The sequence below is a fragment of the Agelaius tricolor genome, unplaced genomic scaffold (assembly GCF_023055355.1).
Source record: "Agelaius tricolor isolate 1412-34295 unplaced genomic scaffold, bAgeTri1.0.p SCAF_4, whole genome shotgun sequence".
Lineage (NCBI taxonomy): Eukaryota > Metazoa > Chordata > Aves > Passeriformes > Icteridae > Agelaius > Agelaius tricolor.
Genome location: NW_027269264.1, coordinates 35665223 through 35680731, shown reverse-complemented (window position 1 = coordinate 35680731; position 15509 = coordinate 35665223). Strand labels below are relative to the sequence as shown.

General features: G+C 40.3%; 1 protein-coding gene across 1 annotated transcript in view; it reads right to left on the bottom strand.

Moving 5' to 3' along the window:
• The window catches only part of JMY (junction mediating and regulatory protein, p53 cofactor), a 65454-nt gene extending 51081 nt beyond the window's left edge, over nt 1-14373 (bottom strand). The window contains exon 1 of the mRNA XM_071425259.1: nt 13206-14373. Within this exon, the coding sequence (XP_071281360.1) occupies nt 13206-14045 (840 nt within the window). The 5' untranslated portion in view covers nt 14046-14373. The remainder of the gene's footprint in view (nt 1-13205) is intronic.
• Nucleotides 14374-15509: the final 1136 nt, after the last annotated feature.

The following is a 15509-nucleotide window of genomic DNA, read 5'->3' as shown; positions in this document are numbered from 1 at the left end:
CATATGGAGGCTTTTAACCCTGATGAAGAGTCCAGGTGCTTCACTGCCACCAGTATGGAAGGGGCACTGACACAGGAAACAGATGGTGTAAAACTGGCTGCACAGAGCACCTCCCATTATAACGCAGTCTGATGGAGCTTTCCTGCTCCAGATCAAAGCAAGCTAAAGCCTTTTTTTTTAGCTGGCTGCTATCCAGATAGTATTCAGACAACTAGATACCTGGGATGCTGGGACTAGCACAGAATTGATGTCATAATGAGAACCACACCCTCCATAGACCCACAGACAGTTTGATTCTGTTTGCTGACATTTTCACACAGGCAGTACTAAATGAGTACCTAGCCAAGTGTCTAGACCAACTCAGAATATTAAAGCCAGGCAGTTTTCAAGGTGTTGGCATAAAACACACTAACAATTTTTGTGGCATGTTTTATGCGCCAGTGAACACTAGTTCTCAGCACAGACATTCAGTGTTACTGCTCATTTACTTCAACAGTCTCAGTATGAATTTTTGGCTTTCACAGTTTTTTTAATTACATTATTTAAAGAAGTGGGTGGAGGAGAGCAGAGTAACATCCTGTACAGGCCTGACTAGCTCTATACCCATTGAATGCTGCATTTATTTTAAGAATCATGTTTCACAGATGTTACATTGTTCACAACTAAATGAATCCATATATTTTAGGCAACTATTATGCAGATACACTCTAACCAGCAGGAAACACTTTTTTTTTTAAATTTAACAGTACATATATTTGAACTATATAACAAAGATTTTTTCTGTATTTTTTATTTTGTTCAAAAAGCTTTAAAAGCATTACAACAAACAGTGTAATTATGTGCAGGTTAACCTCAACTGGGTGCATAATCCAAAGTTTAATTTGATCATAGAAGAGTCAAGTCTTACATTTCCTTTGCTAATACTCCCAAAACTTTCCCTGTTACTCCTATTTTTTGGCGTATTTTATAAAAACATTGCAATATGACACATAAGCATTTTTAGATAAAATCAGTCATAAAGATATTTTTTCAGTATCTTCTTAAATTCCTTCATACTTCAGAAGTAACTACAGAACACCCTATTTTTCTATTAATTTAGGCTGTCAGAAGCCAGACAGTATTACTTGCCATTTCCAAGAAGAGTTCTAAAGATTCAAATTGAAGCATATTCAGTTTCACAGGCAGAACCACAGATAGCTGGTGTCAGAGAGGTACAGTACTGCAGATAAGAGTCGTTTTAGATACTCCATCCTTTGTCCAGAGAACAGCATTCCTAGGAGTAAAATACTCAAGCCTCCTGATGATGCACTGGCAATAGTCCACAACGACGTTCAGACAATGAGTTATGAAGAAGTAAAGCTACAGAATACATAAAATCTGTATGCAAAATTCTAGCAACTGGACTTAGAAGGCAACTTTTTTTTTTGCATAGCACATGTTTAGAACTGTTTCTCTTTAACCAAAAAAAAGAAATTGTTGTTAAAAGCAAATATACTCCTACGTGTCCTGACAATAAGCAGAAGACTCAATTACATGAAATCTTTACTACAGGCAAACTGCTTTTCTCACTTTACAAACATGTGGTCCTGTACTTAAATGTCACCCATCACAGTTAAGAGATTAAGACTTGCCAGGATATCCAGCTGTTTGCATGATTGCATTGCCATCAATAATCCTTACCTTTGTGGTAAAAAAAGATCAGCTGCATTACTATAGCAGTAACAGACCAAAGCCAGACTCTCCCACACAGATCTAAAGTACATTTTACTGCTAGGGCAGAAATCATCTAAGAGAACACAAAATCTAGATAGAGAGGGAGGATGTCATAAATAAATTAGTTAATACTGACTAGCATGGGAAGTGCTGGATCCAGCACTACATCTGTCTAGCCTTCTAAGATTTAAAAAAGATAAAAACAAGTGAATTCTATAGTAACTTATTTGGAAACAACACAGGAACTGACCACCTACTGAGTGCACAAAAACTGTCCATTTTTTTTTCAAAAAGGCTTCTGAAGACAGAGAATTGAAGTGTATGCTAATGCACTGCCAAGGTTATTGCCTGGATTTGGGTAGTTTTTAAAATGGCTGTTTAAAGAAGAGCTGAGCTAATTCAACTAATTAAACTAAAAGCACAGATAAAACATACATAGCAAACAAGTTCAAAGTCCACATGTGTTCAAAAAACGGAACAGCAAACAAGAAAACCCAACAAAGATATTGGAAAGCAAAACACGGGGTGTTTAAAGCACAAGAAATAAAGAATACTTGCCTAAGATGTGTCATCTAGGCCTGTTAAGAGCTACTAATACAAAATGAACCACATCATTCCCCTTTAAACACTACTTAAAACAGTCCTTTACCTGTACACAGTAAGCCTAGGACCCCAGTACATGTGTGTAGAGGTGTTCCAGGTGGATGGAAAAGGTTTTGTACTGGGGGACTACAGAAGTGGCATCTGTGAGAAGATGCCAGAAGCATCCCCCATGTCCAACAGAGCTAAAGCCAGTGAGCTCCAAGATGGACCCACCAATGGCCAAGGCCAAATCCATCAGCAACCACACTAGCACCATAGTAGGGATTATACATTTAAGATGAGGAAAGAGTGCTGGCACAACAACTGCAGCACAAGAGAGGAGCAAGAACAGGTGAGAGGAATAACTTTGCACATATTAAGGTCAGTGAAGAAGAATCTGCGGGAGGTTCTCCAAGCACCTGTGTAGAGATATCCTTGCAGCCTGTGGAAGACCCCTCCACTGGAACAAATGGACGGCCCCTGAAGTAATTTCACAGAGAGCCCATGCTGGAGCAGGCTCCTGACAACCTGTGGCCTCATGGACAAGGGAGCCCACGCTGGAGACGTTTTCTGATAGGACCCCTATGATCTCATGGAGGACACTGGAGCACTTGGTTCCCCCCAAGGACTTCACCCAATGAGATGCACTTACACTGCCAGAAATCCATGGAGGTCTGTCTCCTGTGGGTGAGTCCCTATGTTAGAGCAGGGGAAAAACATGAAGAGGAAGGAGTGGTAAAGAAAACACATGATGAACTGACTACAACCCTCCTTCCCTATCCTCCTATGGTATCCAGGGAGAGCAGGTAGAGAAATCAGTAGGGAAGTTAAGCCCAAGGTGAAGGGAGGGGTGGTGTGAAGATGCTTTATGATTTGGTTTTATTTTTCACTATCAAAATTTGATCTATCAGCAATAGATTAAATTAATTTCCCCAAGCTGATTCTGTTTTGCCTGTGACAGTAATTGGTGAGTGATTTCTTCTTATCCTTATCTCAACCCATGAGCCACATCATATTCTCACCCTACCCAGCTGAGGAGGGGAGTCATAGAGCGGCTCTGGTGGCCACCTGATGTACAACAGCGACCCAGTGCAAGAGCACACCCCAGGAGTTTATGACCAGCACAGATTGCTTGGCCACTTTTCACTCCTATCAGTGACTCTCCCTTATACACAGGTTACAGCTCCTGCACAGTAACAATTACCTTTGTCTAGCTCTTTTACACTGCCTACCAAAATGCACCTCATTTCAACATACTACCCGTAATACAACTCCAAACATAAAGAAAAGAGCTGAACTGAGTAAGAAAAACTGAAGCAGTATTTTAATGCAGCCAAGTGAGCCAAAACATTACTTCCATGTATGCATCATTACTGAACAATGCAACTTCTCTCCTCCCACATGGAATTCTAAATAGAAATCTCAGCAGAACTGTATGTACATATATATAACTTGTTGGAAAATCACAAGGCTCAGGCATAAAGCTCTCAGCTCTGACAACAATGTATGGCAAACGAGATCTCTTCTGAAAGCTCAAAAGGGAAATGTCAACAACCAAAAACTGCTTTTTTAAGCTGGTACTAGTCTGGTCACCTTACCTTACTGTGTGATGTGGCTGTACAACTCCTTAGTCAGACTGCCATGTCAAATGAGTGTCTATAACTACGAGGTATTAGTTTGAATTCAGTTTATTACTTGGATAGCCATAGATGAGCTACAGAAATCATAGCAAAGAAGGGCTAGCTGCATGGGAGCAGTCATGGTACAGGAATGGTAGGTTTTCCTTTTCCTGTTAGTAACACCGAAATAGGTATTTACATTGTAACACAATTTCATGAATGAAATAGATCTGTTTAGATCGGTATTTCAGAGTTATTATGGTATTTTGGGACTCCTTTCCTTTGAAAAGGGGCAAAATAATTAAAAGATAAAGTCACTAATGAATCACTGGTTGGTTGGAACATGGTAACTCTGAACAAAAAGACTTCTAGGCAACACCTCACCCTGAAGGCTTGGCAAAGAACTTACTTTACACATATCCTAATGAGTTCTAAGTAATTTTTTTTTTTTTTATGCAGGTCAGAAGACTGAGAACAGACATTACATAAGTGTTCAGGCTGTGCCATAAAATACTTTAACTTTTGGTCCACAGACTGTCTTCTTCTATCCTTCTGAACTACGCTGTTAGTCAGGACAATATACTCAAGAGCATCAAAACTGACAGTTATCTAAACAAACTAATTTTACATGAAACAAATACATTTAGTTAGCAGGTATTATAGTGCTAGTCTTAAAACCTTTCACATAACATTTGCCATGTCAGGACACAGGCCTAGTCAAATACTCACCTGCCATAAAGAGCAAATGTTCTTTTATGAAAACAAAGAAGAACATTTGATGGGAAGAAAAAAAAAGGTACAATAATTTCACAGTGAAGTCAGCTCATGGGAATTAGATCAGCAGCACTGAATTAGTAGTATTAGCGGTTTTACAGAGCATTTGGCATGGTAGTGAATAATTCTCAAATGTCTGATAAGTCTACTGTTAGACTTATATAGACTGTTCTAAAAATCTATTTCAAAGCAGGAAAAGATTTACGACAATACCAGATTCTAAGTACTTGTGAGGGTGAATTTACTTTTTAAAGCTGACCCAATAGCTTGCACCCATTGAGAGAAGATTCCTCTTCCCATCTCCTCTTGCCTCTCTTCTTCCCAGTCTACTTCCATGTTCCTTCTGCTCTCTCAGGTGCTCGCTTCTCCACTTCACTGTCTTTAGTATTTCTCAGATCCTTCAACAAACTAACTCAGCGTCTGGCAAAAAACTACTTTGTGGTCTCTCTAGGAGTCATTTACTGAGGTTTATTGAGTTGAATCAGCATACTGAAAGGACAGAGAAGAAAAACAGGAAGGAACACAAAGCTGACATGGGGGAGGACAGAAAGCGATAGCATCCCCCCCTGTCAACACTAGCAAGATGATGATCCAGTTCCACAGCTCCCTTCAACAACACAGATGATGAACCACCTTTAAGCCTGGGTGACAGATGAGAAGTAACTCAAATAGCCCTCTGTGAATTCTTTCAATGCCGGTAGAGCTCAGCCTCTATGGCACCTTATACTACAGTGCAATCATGGAAAGGCAGGCCTAAGGAAACAGCATTTTGCATCACTAAATGCAATTTTTAAAGCTTCCAAGCTGAAATAATAGGGAATTTACTTAAAAATTGAACACATCCAAAAAAAAGCCCAGTAGAAACAACATATTTACAGTCCACTATTAAGAACAAAAGGCTAAATAAGATATGAAGAAAATCCTTAGATCCCATATCATGCATATTTTTCCTCCTACCTTAACAGCAAATACAGTAAATTACAAGCTACTAAATCGCTTTCATACCAGAACAGTATTTCAGGCAAAAGCAACTTCTATTAGCACCAGGGGAACACAGACTTGTATTCTGTGGTGCTAATTATTTGAATTGGTTTTATTCCTGTTCTTAGGGGGAAATGAATGGGAGAGGATACTCAGTTTAAATGTTTAAGGGAAATAAAATCCATGTGTGATAAAGCAGCATGATAAAACACATTTGAAATTATACATACCATTTACCTACTCATTCAACTCCTCCAGAAGACCTCCAATATTGCAAGTAGTTTGTGATTTTTTAACCTCCTCCCAATATATGAATTTTTTTTCTGAATTATATTACTCTGAAGTGACAAAATGCTACAATTTAAAATTTTGACATTTGATAATGAACAAGTAACACATTACTGAAGGCTAAAGAATTTGGAACCTGAAGTCACAGGGCTATTTACACTGTAGAACAATTACAAACTTAGAAACTTCTAGAACTAATCTACAGACTTTCCCCCTCAAAATTTCACAACTTAATTAATACATTCAGATCTTTTTCATTTCTTCTTTTTCTTCTTCATTTTCTTAATATTTCCTTTCAAGATATATAAAACACAGTGCTTTTTAAAGTTCAGGTTTCCTTTAAAAAAAAAGCAAGCCCTAATCAAAATTAGTTGTATTTTAAGCATAGGGTCGAACTAGAAAACACAGTAAGGTTCCTCCTAACATAATAATCTATGATTCTAAATTATTGAAAATCTTTTACAACAACCTTTCCCTAAAGTAGCTCAAACAAGTCATGATGCAGTACTGTTATGTGAAAAGTTGTGTTACTATTAATTTTAGATGACCCACATAAATCACCTAAAAGTCACCACAAACAGATGCTAATTGATTATTTAAATAACATTTTTCAGAGAAAAAAAAAACCCAAACCCATCCAGTTCCCTCACACTAATATCACAGCATTATTCCAAAAGGTCAGAACCAATTGCCACAAATACATTTTGGAAAGTATTGTAACAGTATATAAATACATAAAACAATCCAAATTTTTAATTAAGTAATCAGAAGTACTCAAGGTCCTTTAAAAAAAATTTAAATGTCTGCTGAATGACTGGAAGTGTTTTCTAAGACCTTTCCAGAAGCAAATCCTTAACAAAAAAGAGCCCACCAAGTGTTCAAATTTCTCTGAATGGGTAATGTTTGTCATTAGTAATCAAAAAGACTCACAGACATACATCTGATATTCCTACAGAAATACCACACCCGGAAAAGAATAGATAGAAAAGAAACTCAGACATAGGGTCTTACCACTGAAAGATTTTGAATTGAAAGCAGTATCTGCCCAAGGTTTTGTAACTGGTGAGTGGTGTCATGAGGATATATCACCCATGTTCTATTTACATCTACAATGAATGGCTGCAGATGATCATGTCCAAAGCCTGGCTTGCCAGGGAAGCTGTCTTCTCATATATACATATATATATTGACTAACTCACTGATGCTCTGTATCCCTAGAATATCATTTTCCATCTCTTCCTGTCCTAGCTTCCTTCTCTCTCTCCCATATTTCTAATGACTAGGTTTTCATCTCTTGCAAAAATAGTTTGGCAGATATATCTTTAGCTGGACTGAGCCCTAAATTCTGCAGAAGTCCTCTCCAGTAACAGCAATATCCTGGCACATTGCAATGCTATGTTTCTAATAATGTTAAAAAATAAATGTAAAAGCACAGCCTCAAAACCAAAAAATGCAGTAATTTCCAAAAATCTCTGCTTCACAAAGCCCTCTTTAGGTTTGTGGTAGCAATATTTACATTTGTGTAAAGCACAACCGTCCCTGACTATTTGTAAACAGTGTCTTGTCATGTTACAGAAACATAAAAAGATTAAACTATGACAGTGAATCTGCTTTCAAATTCAACACCTGCCTGGGTAAAAATACTATGCCAGCCAGAAAAGGAGAGAAAAAAAATGTTGCTGGTTTAAGAAAGCAGTTTTAAACAGCATTTACTTGAAGGGAGGGCATTCAATTGAAAACTAAGAAAATAATGGTAGGAAAAAATGAGAAAAAATACACAAGACAAAGGTAAGCATGAAGAAAGTACAACCCAATATAATCTCTAAAGGCTAAGAAATGAAGGAAGTTGTGAATACTGAGTAGCACAGTGGAGTACAGAACATATATTACACAGGTTGTTTGCACCTTTTCAAAATATTCTGTCATATGAAAATGCTTCAAATAGGTACCAACAATTTTAAACAAAAAACAGAGGAAAATTTATATCTAGGGAAACCAGGGGAATATCAAATTAAATGGTCTCAGCATCAGAGTACTCCCCCAAGTAATAGACATAAATGGTTCCCCAATCCCACTTTAGGCAGTTAAAAAGACCACATACTGCATTTCTTTTTTTTTTTTCCTTTTTTTCTCTTCCAGGTATTTGGATAAGGAAATTGATTACTAGACTTGCAAGCTGCTGTCTTCAGGTCTAAAAATAAGGACCAGGGTTACTAATACCGCTATATTGTACAGAATGCACCTCTACTTTTCGTCTAGGATTAAAATTCTGTCAAGAATGATCTAATTTTTTAAGTCAAAGCCCTTTTCTTTGTGTACATATAAGTTTCCCATGTTTTGAAGAAAAGTACATTGTTTCAACCACTCTGACTTTCAGGTACAGCTGCAGTACTCATTGTCACCTTGCTCTAGCAAGTGCCCAAGACCAGCCGGAGTATTAACACCGTGTAGGTGTCTCCAAAGGGCTTGGAGGCTACCTGCCTGTTCTACAGAGTTTACCCTACAGCTGCTGACATATTTTGGTCAGTACTAACTTACAGTACTAGTTCAGCACTTAAACAGCTTATTTACAATGGATTTATAATCCAAACAGTGTTAGTGGAAACAAGCATTAACTCTACAAATAATAAACGCAGAAAAAAGCATTCCAGCAAAACTAGCTTGGACTTCCCAAATGCCCAGCATTAGCCTTAACTGTGCTTTCCTCATATCAATAGGAAAAAAAATCCCCAGTATCTTATTTTAATCTTCTGTGCTCCCAATGTTAAATTCAAACCAGTGTTCTGTTCCCTCCTGAAACACCTTATGTGTCTTCTAAACCTAACTACTGCAGTTTATATACAAGATTAAGTTATTCTTTCTTCTTGCATAGAAAGATGTTACATTGGTTTTGATGGAAACACTACTGTTGCTAACATTTTTTCCATGTTACTGGAACATGGAATACTTTTTTGTCATGTTTTATATTTACTTTTGCATTACCTTTGATTCTGATGTTGAAACTCTCTTTAAATCTTATTGTTTCTAGATGCAGATCACTGAACAGCAACCAGTCACCTCACTTTTGGAAAACTTCCACTTTTGTTATAGTGCCCCACTACCTACCATATAAACATTTATTTTAGAACTGAATGCATACAGCCAATGAAAAAACAATGAAATGAAATTCTTCTAGTTACTGAGACAACCCTGAATATTATTGATTGCTAAAATATTAGAACAGCTTCAACAAAACAAAATGTTATTGGACAATATATACCTTTTTTGATATAAACAGAAATGAGTGACAATATGGAAGAAGTACATGTTGATAAGTAACAAATGTAAAATTCCATGGTATATATCTGAACCAATTCCTTCCCACTTTGCCTAATTTCACAAGCTTATTTCATTCATTCAGAACAAAAAAACTTGCCTACTAAACACACAAATGTAATTTAAAAAAAAACCTGATTATGAAGGAAATAAAGTGACCGTATAACTTTCCATCAAAAAATGCTACATTTTCTTCTCATACAAGTTGTTACTGTAACAAAATAGATTTATTTTTCCTTAGCCTTTCTAGTTCTTTGAATCAAAAGAAAATTAAACCAAGCAGAATTATTCTCATGCTTAGCAAATATATCACTATACAGGAGATGGAGATTATAAATAGCAGAAGGTCCTCACTTTCATGGCAGTCTAAAGTCAGCCACTGAAGAGAAGATGCTTTCGGAATTACTTCAGAATTTAATCAGACACTTACAAGTGTTTGAACTTTCATATTAAAAAAAAATTTAAAAGAAGACACAGCGTGGGGATACAAAAGAGTCTTTGTCTACCTGCAAGCACTGGAATTCATAGATTTTATAAAGCAAAAAGAAAACTAAAGCAAGGTTCTGACTAGTTTTATACCTGGCACTCAAGATCCTGTAGACTATCATCCAATAAATTTCATGCAACCATGGCTGTAGACCAAATTTTGGTCTACTAAGAGCTGTATGGAACAGGAACATTCCCAGAAGCTGATATTTCAAAGATGCTGAAGTAGACATGTAACATACAGATAGATTTCCCAAATAGTCAACCTGTTATGCAAGAGCACACAATGAAATATGTTTGGGGCATGACTAAGCCACCCATCCCTCCTAATCACAGTTTACACTAACATCATTTTTTATTCAGAAAAACATGACTACCTTCAGCCTTTTGAAAACACAGAATGGACAAAGAGATACAGTACCATTACCAATATTACTAAACTCACAGAAATTTACAAACATCTACACTTAATCTAGAAAAACTCTTCTCTATATAGGAAGAACATAAACAGGCAACTGGCAGGACCAAGAGTACAGTGACAAACTTTTTCTGCCTTTCTGACACAAAGTATAGTATTTTGGAAATACTGTCCAGGAAGCTGGAATCCCAAAAAAGGATTCAATGGTATACTCTCTGTTGAAATAATATCTTTTTATCTTTTAACTGAGTACCTGAAGGTTTTTTTCAACAGGTATAAACTTAATGAACAAGTTTTTACTTTAAATAAATTCCTCAACTCTTTCAAAATTAATAAGTTTTATTTGAAAGAAAATAAATAAAAGATGTGTTATTTCAAAAGTACAAATCAGGCAGAAGAAATTAATCCCAGGTCACATAGTTCCTCTACAACTATTGTACTTACTCATCTTGAATCTGTTTCTACTTGTAACATTCTTATGGTTTATTAAAGGCCTAAAATTTGAACTGAGATAAAAATTACTATTACAAAAAGCAGTGATTACTAACTGCTGTGAAAATAAACTGACTTGTGTGTTATTTATGGAAAGCAATGACTGTCCAAGCAGGAGATGCTAAAACAATGAACATGAGGTTTGCTTGCTCACTTAAGAATACAAATCAAGAGAAACTGCAAGCATTTCTCAAGTAATAGTCTAACTGCACAGAGGAATTTGTCCTAGAAAATATAAGAGATATATTAAATAACTATAAACTACAGAGGCACATTTTACAATGCTAAGTCAAGGTCTTGGGAGTTGCACAATTTTACATTAATGAAGACCCTTCACATTTCCTCCTAGATACCATTCTGGTTACCAATGCTTCTCAATCACTTCCTCTTTTCCCAAAAGATTCTTGTAAGAATTTGAAAAATTGTTTAAAATTCCTTGGATCCAACATTCCTGCTATCAGCAGACAGAATTCCAGCACAGATGGAAAGGTAAAACGTGAGATAACCTACTGAATGTGTGTTTTTTCTTTAAAGTACATAAATCTTTACTTCAAAAATACCAAGCAGTGCCCATCATCCACTGCTTCATTTGCTTAGAATTGCAATGACAAGGAGCATCAGTATTTGCTTAAAAAAAGACATTTCCTGTAGACCAAGTAAACCCCTAACAGGTAAGAAAAAGAGAAACCTGAGAGCCAAGAGGGAAAGAGCAGGTCATTCCACTGGTTTCTTTTCTTAAACATGAACTACCCTTAATTAAAGAAGGATCGACTTACACAACTGACAGAAGTACAGCTGAATTGACTTTAGGTACACTACCAGACTGATTATCATGGGAAAGGAAGGTTGTACAGTAGTCAAATACATACACAGGCTCTGCCATTTTACCTGCACCAAGTTCAGAACATTAACACAGAATAAAATTATGTAGCTTAGAAAACTAATTTATTTTTGCCAGTAGTACTGGCAAAATAGAAATTGAGATTTCCCAAGAAACAAGTAGCTCTTGCTCAGTAATTCTTAACTAGTATTTCCTCAAAAACACCATATCCCTCGAGTTATGTATCCAGCTCCCAAATTCCACGTGTTTAACACAAACTTCTCTATCCTGCACAGCTCCTTGTAAAAACTGCTGAATTGAAGACTAAATCAAATTTAAGCATACACTCCCAAGCACTCACACAGTTTAAAAAACCACTGAAGAACAATATGTTTTCATAGTCTGTGGACTAAAACTACTGCTGAATTTTATCAAAGTGATTTTTCTATGCTGAATTTTACCAAAAAAATTACCAATTGTAGACCATATAGCAAGTTTTAATTCAGTCCTTTAAACAGACATTAAAAAAAAAAAATCAAAATTATATACCCTAACACAACAGTTTGGAACTAAACTACCTGGCAATGCTATACTTGGATGTTCTTACAGTGATTACATCATGGATACTACAATTTTCTCATACTCTGTAACTCCTGTCACAAAGGAAAAGCTTGGCATGAATTCTATAGACTCAAAACTATGCCATCAGAGAGCAAGAGGATATACTCACACTCCATCAAGGAAAAAAAAAATCACCACCACACATTTTGCAAAAGAATATTGGCAGGATATACGTGGGTAGCTGAAGCAGCCAAACTTGACCTATATCCACAACAGAATTAAGATGATGTTTGTAAAAATAAAGCACAGTGTAACCTGACTCATACTCATAGTCACACCTTGATAGATCCGGGTATATTCTGTACCAAGGCCACAAAACGCACAAAAACGAGTGTAAAAGTCTCATTTTATACCTGTGAAATCTGGGTCCTCATACAACACAGTCCATGAAGACCGATAAAGTAAAAATTCTCATACCCTGATGCTAGAAGTTAGTTAGACGGGCATCCTCAACTACTCTGTCTAGAACAGTATATAGTTTAAGAAAGACACGAAGTGTCCTGAAACACCCAAGTCTTGACAGACAATACCAATGGCAATACAGCAAATACCCACTAGGACCAGACAGCTTGGTTTTTTCTTTAAATTCCAACTCTAGGAACTTCTCAGCTGAACAAAAGTTGTACTTACTCCTTACTCCACTGGAGAACATAATCTTACTATATAAATACCAGATTCAGCACCACTGTATGAACCTGGAATTTTCTGGTCTTAAATGCCTAAACTGTAGTATCAAAATAAACACCACATGTTGCTGCTCTCATTTAACAGAAAAAAAATCAGCCCCCAACACATCCTGGTGCAAGGCAACGCAAAAACAAAAATATGGGAGCAAGACCTTGCCAAATCCATCGGATATTTATTTACAAACATCCACATCAGATTGCACGGAAAAAAGTACTGAGCCACACACACTCCGATGAGTAGGGAAATCTGCACCTCCTTAAATCCTACCCTAGGGACGTTGGAAAGGTTAAGCCCCATTTTTCTCACTAAGGAACAAGACAACAAGAACAAAAACGACTAAAAAAGATGGCACAGATTAAACTAAATGCGACGCTAAAGAGGGAGCATCTGGACCACGCAGTAGCCTCACCTCCTGAATACGCCTGCGGGCCCTCTGGAGCACCTCCTCGTACCCCTTCTGTCGCAGCTCACTGAGACTCTCGTAATACTCTTCGGGGTCGTCGGTCTCGGTGAAGAGCACCTGCGAAAGGATCTTCCAGCCACAGGTATCCAAGCTGTGAATCAAGTAAACTTGCAGCTTGTAGCAGAGAGCGTCCATCTCCTGCTCGGATAGTTCCGGTGCTCCAAAAAGCACCGTCCACATGCCCGAGGGCTCCTCGGGGAAGGCAGGCAGGTAGGGCTCCAGCTCCGAGTTCACCGAGCACAGCTGCTGGTGCACGGCCCGCAAGTCTTGGAAGGAGAACAGGCCGGCCCAGCTGCACTCCTCCCCCGCCGGCTCCGCGTCGGGAGCGCTCAACTCGCTCGCCCGAGGCGGCGAGGGCGGCAGCGACAGCGCGGCGGCCACGTCCTCCTTCCCCAGCTCCAGCACTTCGATCTCCTCGACGGCACCTGCCGCCTCCGGGCCGCGCTGCGGCCTCCGCGCCGGGCTGCCCTTGGGGCGCAGCGGGCTCTTGGGTAGCGCCTCGGCCCGGGCATGGGCGCAGCCCCGGGGCGGCCCCGGGTCCCTGCGCACCGCGGGGCCAGCAGCCTTGGGGACGGCTCCGGTCTCGGGGCCGCCGCGGCGCAGCTCACGGGAGCCGCTGCGCTGGCGCTGCGCCGTGCGGTTGTGGCAGGTGATGGCGAACTTGCCCTCGATCTCGTTCCAGGCCACGATGAAGGCGAACTTGTGCTTCTCCCGCTCCTGGAAGGCGTGCGGCCTGACGGCCACCCAGTCGGCCTCCAGCGTCTCCTCCAAGGCGAAGGCGGACATGGCGCTGCGCGACTCTGCACACGGGCACACGCCGCCCACCCTCAGCGCTCCCGTCCCGTCAGCTGCTCCGCAGCCCCGCACCGCCTTACCGCCCACCACCAGCCATCTTAGCGGCCAGGGTACAAGGGGGAGAGTGCGCTGCTTCCCCACCGGAGCGACGAGGGAGGAAGGGCGGACGGGAATCGCCTCCTCCGCTCCCCGCGCGGGTCCCGCCGGTCACCAACGCGGACAATGCGCGGCGCCCCCGCGCAAGCACCGCGCGCGCGTCACGTGGGGCGGGATCTGTTTACAAGCGGCGGCGCTGCGGCAACTCCGCGCTGGCCCCGCCCCCCGCGCGGCCTGCGGCAGCCCCGCCCTCCGCAACGCCTTCCCCCATTGGCGGAGAGGGGCGGGCGGAGCTTCGCGCCCCGGCCGCGCCGCGGAGCCGCCACGCTCGCTCTACCTCGGTGGGCGTGGTAGGGCGACGCTCCGCCCCTTCGCTCGGAGCCCTAACGCGGCTGCTCGGTCGCCCTCGCGCTGCGCCGTGCGGAGGGGCCGCTAGGGGGCGGGGAGAGGGAGGCGGCGGCGGGCGGGAGTGGTTCGGTGGCGGTTGTGTGCGTTATTTCTGACTGGCGATTGAAGCAAAATACTTAAAAGATCAGCTGTCGGGAGCGCCTAGCGGCACAACCGTGCAACAGGAGCTTGCACTCCTCTTTAGTCTGCAATAGAGTGCAGCTCCTGTGAGGATTCCTGGCGACAAGGGCATGTTCCGAAATAGCTGTATTGAGGCAGTTGCATACTTTATAACTGAAGGAAACTGCACTGAGACCTGGCCTTTTGTGCTCACACCTTGGGAATTTTCAGTGTCTGTAGTGCTTTCCCAGGTTGCCAATTTTATTGCAAAACACGTAGGTTTCAGTGCGGTTGGACAGACAATTCTCACAAGCTTGTCTTGAAAGGAATGATTCTAAGCTCAAGGGAAGCTCTTTCCTGGTGCCCTTAAGGATATCCCATTTATCCTTACGTACAAATGAACAAAAATACTTCTTACTAAAACAAACTGAAACTATTTGCATCAAAATTAAGACTGGTGGACAATATGCATTGGCCCTTATGGTAGGTGACCTTTGACCTTTGCTGGATGCCACTTTATCAGTCCCTATTTTCAGTTTTTCTCTCCCCTGAAAAAGGAGAAAATGTAGGATGGAAAACAACCAGTAGGTTCAAATAAGGTAGTTTACTGAAGCAAAAGCAAAAGGTTGCATGCAAGCTAAGGAAAAAGACAGATTTCATTCTCTATTCACCAGCAGCAACTGATGTCTGGGCATTTCCTGGGAAGCAGCACTTCAGCACATTTAACTGTTGCATCTTCTGTTTTCCATGACATCAAGACAACACCAGATTACCCAAATCCTGTACTATGCTAGCAGTATTAATTATCAGTATTAAACAGCTCACTGTGGGGATGAACAAGGACTGCAGGAG